Source organism: Lagenorhynchus albirostris, chromosome 3 (assembly GCF_949774975.1).
Source record: "Lagenorhynchus albirostris chromosome 3, mLagAlb1.1, whole genome shotgun sequence".
In the NCBI taxonomy this organism is placed as follows: Eukaryota; Metazoa; Chordata; class Mammalia; order Artiodactyla; family Delphinidae; genus Lagenorhynchus; species Lagenorhynchus albirostris.
The window spans coordinates 83,449,563-83,459,040 of record NC_083097.1 but is presented as its reverse complement, the minus strand read 5'-3'; the positions used below and the strand labels follow the sequence as shown (position 1 = coordinate 83,459,040).

The 9,478-nt window shown below is 41.2% G+C and overlaps 2 protein-coding genes across 4 annotated transcripts in view; one reads left to right on the top strand and one right to left on the bottom strand.

Annotated features, from left to right (window-relative positions):
- MACIR (macrophage immunometabolism regulator) overlaps positions 1-8,256 on the bottom strand; it is a 293,610-nt gene extending 285,354 nt beyond the window's left edge. For 2 of the 3 annotated variants that reach the window (XM_060143360.1, XM_060143358.1), the window contains exons 1-2: positions 7,809-7,844; positions 933-1,022 (exon numbers count right to left, since the gene is read on the bottom strand). The gene's annotated coding sequence lies outside the window, so the exon portion shown is untranslated. Of the gene's footprint in view, positions 1-932; positions 1,023-7,808; positions 7,845-8,213 lie in introns of those variants that run through there. The other variant, XM_060143359.1, reaches the window with a different exon arrangement.
- LOC132518348 (SH3 and multiple ankyrin repeat domains protein 1-like) lies at positions 7,619-8,479 on the top strand. Its single transcript, XM_060146329.1, has one exon. It carries the CDS (start codon positions 7,619-7,621, stop codon positions 8,477-8,479), a length of 861 nt encoding a protein of 286 aa, XP_060002312.1.
- The last annotated feature ends 999 nt before the right edge of the window (positions 8,480-9,478 follow it).

Genomic DNA, 9,478 nt, shown 5'->3' with positions numbered 1-9,478 from the left:
GTACTTTGTACCTATAGTTCTCAAACTTCTTGCTCTTTTCCTCAAAACTGAAAACTTTAGTTATGCTTCCATTCTTCAGTGTCTTAAATTACATTCCATAAATTTGACAGGTTATATCTATTAAATGAAACAACATTGTTTGTTTTTCCCCCCATCATTCTTTTGAATCATTCTACTGCTGACTGCTAATTTGGAGATTACTATGAAACGGCTTTTTCAAAAGATTATAACCACTCTACGTGGTTCAAAGCCAGGACCTACAAAGATACTGAGCAAGTAGAATAACATAGCAAAGCATGAACTCACACTAATATAAATTTTTAAATGCTAAAAAGGTCATTATTAAATTTTTTCCCCTTCAAAGACTTGGAGCCACATGGACAACTGTGTCAGCCAGGTACACAGACACACTGAAAAAAGACAACAACAGCATTGCCTATTTTTAACAGTTTAAATTCATGGTGTGATAAAAGGAATGTCACACTTGCAGTAAACTGAGAAACGACTAAGTGAAAATGATATTCCTTTCAGTTACCTGTTTGCCATTCTATATGTATAATACACAACCAATCCTTCTGCAAATTACTTCACCAATCTTTGGAGATTAACATTTTTACTAAAATTTCCCTGAAATTAGAGCAACTACCTCTTTACTATATTTCAAAATATTATTCCATAAGACCTCCTTTATCTTACAAGAATAAAAAAAGGAAAATCTACTCAAAAAGTCAAACATTTCAATTATAATAATGTTAGCATTCAGTAATAATAATTTCAGTTCTCACTATTAAAAATTTCATAATTATACTATATATATTTATAATAATATACTGACATTCCATATTCATCTGGTTTATATAGTACTTAAAACACATTATAGTATTATGTTCATATAACTGGTTAACAAACAGAAAAAGCAAAATATAACTCACCAGCCTAAATCCCAGAAGATGTCACTGTACAATTTCCAACGAGTCCCAAGGGAACACAGGCATAATAATTTTTCTGCTCTACTCCAGATACTAAACATGAAATATAAAAATAAACCTTTAATTTAACAAGTAACACAACTTATAAAGCAGTTATGTCAATTCTAACTGCAAAATGATGAAGCAGGAGATACTAACACCAGGTACAGGTTACATAGGATACAATATTAATTAATTAAAGTAATTTTGAGTTTGTTCAGCTAAATGCAACCTCAAACGTTTTATCATGCTTGTTTCTCTGTGTTCTGTTGATTAACCTCTACCTGGAGACTAATAGTAGCTACCAGGGCTAAATGAAGAGCCAAGAAAACTTAGGGGTTTAAATGTTGGTTCCACCATCCAAATCCTATTCATGTGTTCAACAGATTCGCAGTATCCTATGGAAAATATAATGCTGAGACTGGGGTCAAAGGAAAAGGTCCTAGACCTTGCCTTGCTAAGAACTCTGCCTCTTGACCAGGCATAAGGAGCAATTTTTAAAATGAGGACAATTCCATCCTTCCTCCCTCATAAAGTTGTTATGTGGATCAAATGAGAAGTAGGTGAACGTGTTTTGCATGCTGCAAACCCCTTTACGAATGTGTGATGTTATTATTATGCAATTAATTTTTGATGTCTACTCTTTTTAGCCATAAAATAGCAACAATCCTCCCTAAGACTGCTCTGAGGCAAATGATTGAAAGGCTCATGGAAAAACATTTTTTTAAAAGAGAACAACTCAAAAACACTTCTTTATAGTTATTACATTGCTTACGTTTCTAACATCTCTTCTGTGCCTTTCACCTCTTACCTGGGGACAAATGTATAAGAAAATCTATCTTTATCTTGTACCTCCCCAATTAACTGGGTTAATTTCTTAAGACCAAGAAAACTCAAAGTTTCTTCCACCTGTAAAGGTTTCTTTGGTTGGTGGGTTTTCTGTTGTGCTTAACTTGTTGGGGGCAGATGGTGGCTCAAATGAGTTGAATAGATTCATTTTACCTATGTAAGTGCACAAAGCCTGAAGTGGCAACAGTTCAACTCATTCCCAAAAAGATTTGTTATTCATTGTTTTTCTAACCAGCATATAAGAGTTTTATCCAAAGGAAATGGATTATTACTGAATTAATAAAGGTATGTGCTTCCTCCACTTGGGACCCTGGAAGGAGCTAACACACCCAGAACTATCATTCTGAGAAACCAACATGATTATCGACCTTTGAAACTTCTTTAGATTTAGTTTCGACACCTTTCCTTTCATTTTTTGTCACAAACTATTTTCAAATTGGGTAACCAAGAAACCTAGATAATTAAGTCTGTTCCACCAATGAAGTCTCTGGTTTTAACATAAAATGAATTACAGTGTAACAAAAATTGTTACCTAACAATAATTTTTATTTAACATAATTACCCCCAAAGAATCTCCCCAATCCTAATGTTATAAAGTTCAAATTGATTTCTTATTCAAGTAAATGGATTTTTAATGGGGAAGGGAAATTTTTAAAACCTTTTTTTTTTTAGTTTTAGCACCTTCTACAAGCCAAAACCTATATGCAATTTATAACATTTAATCTTAACAACTATATAGTCCCATCAGGAAAATATTACCCCCGTTTCAAAGTGTTTAATCAAGTAATACTATTTGAAAATCAGAGCAAAACTCCAAACCCCAATTTGTCTGTTTCCAAAGCCCACTGACATCACTTTACACACACATGGCTCTGTTTAGTGATAAGCCCAGGTGTGTAGCTTTTTACACAATAATCATGTTCCTGAAAAATGTATATTAATTTTTGTAAGTGGGATCCTATCTTAAATGTATGGAGGGTTATTTTATTTAAAAGCTCTATTGCCCCATTTGTGAAACAGCTGGAGGAAGGTAGTTTTAATTACTAACTCTAGGGTTATTTCCAGCGTGAAAAATGTCGAAATTCTAAGGCACATACAGGAGAGTCTTATACAAAACCATTCTAAATCATAGACCCTTTCTCCTCAGACCTTATAAGATTTTTTTAAATCAAAAATTCTAAGCCAGGAAAAAATGTATCAGCCAATATTTGCTGGTTATATGGTTGGATGCCAGATACAGAAAGGTATCTCCACTTGATTTTTCAGGGCTACATCTATCGCAAAGTGAGATAGATTTCATTTAGACTTTTAGAAATCTAGACTGAAAACCCAGAAAAAGGAACATTAGAAAAAATAAAAAAAACTGTTTGATTTTAAATAAATAGTTTTATAAAGCAGTCTAAAATCTCAAACTATCATATAATTTGCACCATGTTTCTGGTGATATGTCCTTCTTTTCAAGCTTTTAAATGCATTGGAAAAATATCTTTTCCAATATTTTTTCAATACTAAAAGGAAAATCAACCTAAAACTTCATTCTGGATTTGAAAGCAGAGGAGCTTTAAAGTAATTATCCAACTCTTGCACTAGAGCTGATGTGGAAGTCTAGGAAATGGTTGTAATTTCATAGTAAACAAAGTGTGGTAACTAATTATCCCTATTATGCCACTGCCAAGCCAAAAACAGAAATACAAACAGAGTCCAAAGGAGCAACACAGGGCGAAACCAAGGTGTAGGAACTCTGTTCCATTTTTTACTCATTTATGACTCAGCTTACTGTTTGGTGTGTAATTGCACGTTATCCATGCACAGGTGCTAAGAGGATGATGATGATAAAGATGGTGAAAAAGAGAAAAAATTTTAAAATAAAAGGAACGAGGTCAGAAACTAGTATAAGAATATAGCTTCTTTAAGAGACTTCCTATAAAGGAACGTAGTAAAAATTATAATAAGGATTTTATTCTCATCTCCCATTAGAAAGAACTAAAAGACTGTAATTCGAAAGTCCCCAAAATATATACCCTCCAAATAACACTTTTAGGATACTGTAAAATCTATAAATATCTAGCACTTGCAATTGATTTTGGCCAATGTTTTGAACATGAAGCTTTGGCAAAGTATCAATGGATCTTCTCTCAAAAACAGCCAAAGGGAAAAGAGCTCATGTGAAATTCTTACAAGATGGACTAAATACTGCATAAAAAACAAAAGGAAGTAAAACTAACACAACGATGTAAAGCAACTATACTCCAATAAAAATTAATTAAAAACAAAAAGCAAAAAAAACAAAGGGAAGTAAACAGAGCAAAGGCTAGAGTACATAATGCTTCCAGAAGCAGCTGAAACAAGCAGAAAGTCCTGTGACATAATCCTGTAAGCAATGAAAATAGGAAAAATTAAGCCTGGTCAAGAGCTACCCATAGGCCTCTGGACAGGGAAGCCATGGGTGACTAAGCAAAAGACACCCAACATCTGACTGCAAATGAAGTTTCTACAAGAAAAGTCTGCAAACATTAACTAGCAAGTGTGTCATATTTTCTCAGGCAAGGTGACAGATACCACCACAGGAAAATAAAGAAGAATGTCCTTCAAAAGTCGGGTGACCATATGTCTCAGTTTATAGCCAGTGAGTGCCCTGGCATAATTATTTACAGCACCCCCTTTATCTCTCAAACCTGTCCCAGTTTGCTAATTGTATTATCATCCTACTCAAAAGTAATATGTAACAATGGAAAGGCAATGAATTTAAAAAGAAAGGAAGAAAGACCCTTCTGCTTGCATAGTGGCTTTCTTTACAGTTCTGAGTAGTACTTCTTTGGGTGTATCCACTCAGTCATTCAATTATTCATTTACTCATTCAACAATATTTCTTGGGTCTTACTGGGTCCCAGCATTGTACAGGTACTGGTGCAAATATAAAAAGTGAAGCCTGAGACCAGACAAGAGGGGAAGACAGACAGACATGGAAATACATAAATCTAACACATATAACAGTAAACTTGAATGGCACTGGGAACCTAACAGGAGTGATTTTCCCCCAAATATAGAAGCTCCATATGGAAATTTTCAAGCCCACACAAAATCCCTACACACAAAAAAGCCACAAATCTCTGGCTTCATCATAGATCCATTAACAAAATAGCAATATGAAAATATTAACAAAATATCACTTCCAAAAATCATAAGGTTATAAATCTGAAGGCGAACATATAGCCCTCAAGAATTTTGGTAAATAAATCTCACAAATCATTAAAGGTTATATTACAAAAAGAAAGATAAACTTCAGGCAAAGAAAATTGGTAGAGAAGTTACAGGTTCTAATTCTAGTTCCCAAAACAGGAAGGAAAAAAAAAAAAATGGAAGCAGGTAGTTTCCTCAGAGTGGCTATTTGAGGAGAGACACATAGTGGAAAAGGACTTGGCAAAAAATAGCAATTTTTAAAAGTTCCATTCAGACTAATGAAAATATTTTGCTACCAACAGTTTCAAAGATTACTCTAATAATAAAAAAAAAAAAAAGAGGACTAAGACATCTCTCAAGGGCTTCCCTGGTGGCACAGTGTTTGAGAGTCCACCTGCCGAGGCTGGGGACACGGGTTCGTGCCCCGGTCTGGGAAGATCCCACATGCCGCGGAGTGGCTGGGCCCGTGGGCCATGGCCGCTGAGCCTGCGCGTCCGGAGCCTGTGCCTTGCAACGGGAGAGGCCACAACAGTGAGAGGCCCGCGTACCGCAAAAAAAAAAAACCCAAAAAAACAAAAAAAATCTCTCAAGTAAGAGAACACTGAGCAGAAATAAAATGGTTTAACTGCCAAAGTACAACATTCACAATGAAAGTAAAATGCTTAGCTATACTTATGTGCTCGTATTAAAGGTTACTTTAAAATCATCTTACTTTTCCACTTGCAACTCATAAAAACTAAATCTTCAATAATTTTTAAGAAGAGTTAAGTAGGGTGTGACTTTTCTGAAACCATCCTTGACCTTACAAACAAATCATTAACCACACCAACCTGGAAAGACAACCCATAATTGGTTCAGAAGAAAAAAAATGTGTTTCTCTTTCTAATATCAGTTCTTTTAATAGTAAATTCCTTAAAGGGCAGCATTCATTTTCTTTCTACTTCTACTAGTAGAAATTAAAGAAATTACCAGTGGCTTACCATTATGTGAAATCATCCTTCTACTTTTAGAAAAAAATTCAGTTTCACTACAAATATGACTGACAGTAACTGGAACTGCACGTCTACATGCAGTCTTTACAAGAAATTTGCCCTTTAGGAAACATAACTGAAATGGGACAGGTGTACACAGTGGAATCGGCTAACGTTCCAGATGAAAGCTTAAAACCAAGAACTTATTTTGATACACTGGTGACGAAATCAGAGCTCTCTCTGGAGGAAACGAGCTGATTTTCCCCCAGAGGATATAAATCAGCAAAAAAAAAAGAGATTTAATCCTGTATATAAGGTTTTATTACTCCCACCACACTAAATACTTTTAAGGGTTAATGTGCCCACTAGCTCTCCAAAGTACACAAAATTATACAGAGAAAGTAAACAAAGTCACTGACCATTATGTAAGGTCAATAAATACCCTCTGTCTTATACCCTGTAAGAGATACTACTAAACAGTCTAATTTACAATTAAATAGCCTAAAATGTTGACAGAAGCATATTCTAAACACCAGTTCTTATCAAATCAAGAGGTTTCCGGGATCATTAATCCTTATATTTCATGCTGGTCATTTTATTAAGTTTATAATGCATACACAGTTACATAATAAAAACATTGAGAAATCTGTGAAACATTCATTAAGTATAATTGTGTAAGCGTAAATCATGGTCTTGAATTAAGAAAGTACCAAAAGCTTCACAATAATAACCAATACTGTATTTTGAAATGACTGGGAAAATAAACTTTGGGAAGAGGTCATTTCTATCTCCTTAGTGTCTAATCTGCTCTACAGGGTTAAAAAAAATAAATAAAGCAACTTACTAGTGAATTGTAGTGTGGCTTATCTGAGAAAAACAATGTAAAATGAAGAGTCTAGAAACGTCGGAAATGTTGTGCAAGAGCTGTTCTTTTGGCTAGGAGTAGCGAGCACGCTATAAAATGCTACTGCCTCCATTCTTCCTCTTTCCTCGAATGATTAAAAAGTTCCCAGTCCCAGTGTTAACCTGTGCGCCACAGCCATACACATACACACTCAGCATCTTGGCTCGACACAGATCAGTAACCAACCCGAGTGCAAACTGGCGTGGCTGGAGAAGCAGAGACACCCTAAGGATGTGGAACATTTACAAGGAGAAAGGGACAGGGCCATCATTCCCTTCGTGTTCCCATCTCCTTTCTGGCAGAGATTTGCAGATTCCACCACTAGAGTTTGGCAGCTTCACAATGGGGCCGCCTTCTCAAGGTCTGACTGCCGCCCGCCCGGAAACCCCTTTCCTCCGCTTCCCACCTGGCCCAAAGTTCACCCGCGACAGGTGGGGCGAGGGCGGCGATGCCCAAGGACATCTGCCGCTTTCGCTTCTGGCCAGCACCCGGCCCGAATCCACACGCGCGCCCCCGGCCACGGCCGGTCTGCCCGCCCCCGCCAAACCAGCAGACGCGCAGCGGGCGCTGGCTGCGGGTTCCCGGACGGCCTCGCCCCCCAGACTGCTGCGCGGACGAGGAGGGCAGGCGAGATAAGGCTGCCACGGATTGCCCCGAGGTGCTATCTGGCCCGGGCAGTCGCACCCGGCGCGCAGCCCGGGCAGGCAGCCAGAGGCGCAGCAGGCCCGGGAAGGACCTACTTCTCAATGGGGCCCCCAGGCCCGCTGCCCCGCGATGAGGCCACGGCGGCGGATGAGCCAGCGTGCGCGCCAACGCGCGCCGACTTCCGCACCGCCGCACCGCGGGAGACGCGCAATGGGTCGTCGAGTCCCGCACCTCCCCGGCGAGCGCACGCCGCGCGCACACGGGGGCGCACGCCCCTGCACCCTCACTCACACGCGCTGCACACTCACGGCGTCTCCGACCCCACCCTGGGCCAAGAAACTGCGGGCTCCCGGCACCCCGCCAGGGCCCCACCCAGTCCACCAGACTCTACCCCCCTGCTCGGGCGCCGGGGGACCAGACCGCCGAGGCCAAGGGCCGCTGAGGCCGCCCGCCGTCCATCCCGGAGGCCCGCCCGGTCAGGGTTCCTCAGCACCGCGCGGGCACCGCGCGCCCGGCCCCGAGACGAGGCAGGGAGGAAGGGGCGGCGCCACGACTGGGGCTGGCACCGAGGATCGATGACTGGGGCAACCCCCCTAACCCACGCACCCACCCACCCATCATCATCACCACCACCACCACCACCTTTTCTGCAGCACAAAAGGTTGCAGAAGGAACCGCCGTCCCCGTGCAACCTACCAGTGGCCCACAGCTCCGCCGCCTCCGCCGTGCTTGGGGTCGCGGAGACTGAGACAAGGGCTCGGGAGGCGCAGGGCTGCGGCGTCGAGATCCGGGCTGAGGCCGCCAGCCGAGCCAGCCGGGTACCCTCTCCGCTCCCACCGCTCTCGGCGCCAGCTACGGCCCGGCGTAGTCCCCGCCTCCTTCTCCTCCTCCGCCGCCGCCGCCGCCGCACGCCTTCCCGCCCTCCTCCCTCTGGCTGCAGAGGCGCAGCCCGTCAGCGCTGAGCCCGCCTCCTGCGCCCAGCTCACACACCCTGAGGAAGGGCGGACCCGAGAGAGAAAGGCGCTCGGGAGCTGGAAGAAGGGGGCTGGGGAGAGGCGGGGGAGCTGCCGGCTGCGGTGGTTGAGCGGGAGGGGGAGGAGGAGTCGTAACCCCCCCTGCCCAGTCCAAACCCGCGCCCGACAATTCAAGTGCTCCCACTCCAGGCCTGGCAACACTCAAGTTGCCCCAGTTATGTGTTGTGGCGATGTTTGTCATTGGTGAGTCTCCGCGTTAAGGACGCAGCACTGAGCTGAAGTAGAGAAGACTAGAAGCCCATGAAATTACAAATTATAGGGTCAATCTTAGAAAAATGCTAAATATCTAGTGAATGTGGGGAGGAGGGTAGAATTCAGATTCTGATTTGATTAGCCCCTTTTTGAATCCTCAGACTTGATCTTTTCCATTCTTGTAAGAAATTCTTTCCTTTGATCATTCTTTCCTTTTCTCGATTTATGTACGTCTCTGCCAAACCGGTTATCAAATTCAGAGATAAGAATAATTGCGGACATTTATTTAGCCCTCACTGTGGGCCAGGCCTTTTTACATGCATTTTCTAATTTACACTCCTCAACAATTCTGTAAGAGAGTGACCAATTATGATTCGCGTTTTAAAGATGCAGAAAATTTAAGTAATTTCCTCGAGGTCACACACACGGAGTTAGTGGCTGAGGTGGGTTTGAACCCAGCCAGAGGAACCCCAGAATTGTTTATAAATGATGATAATTTGTGTTCCAGTCTCAATCCAAGAAAGTTTGTTGTTCTTCCTTTTTTTTTAAGAAAATGCTTTATCTGAACATAAAAGGCATAATCTTGGTGTAAATTAATACAAATGTAAACAAATATTGATTCACACTTGTTCCAAAATCTATATATGCCCCTGAAACTACAAAGACAAATCTGAACACCCTTATTTCAACAGTGATGTCTGGAGGCTCCTCAGCTGGAAGACATTTTATACTACT

Bases quoted from the DNA above. Each gene is read 5' to 3' on its own strand.
- LOC132518348 (XM_060146329.1), top strand. From the start codon at position 7,619: ATGGGGCCCCCAGGCCCGCTGCCCCGCGATGAGGCCACGGCGGCGGAT.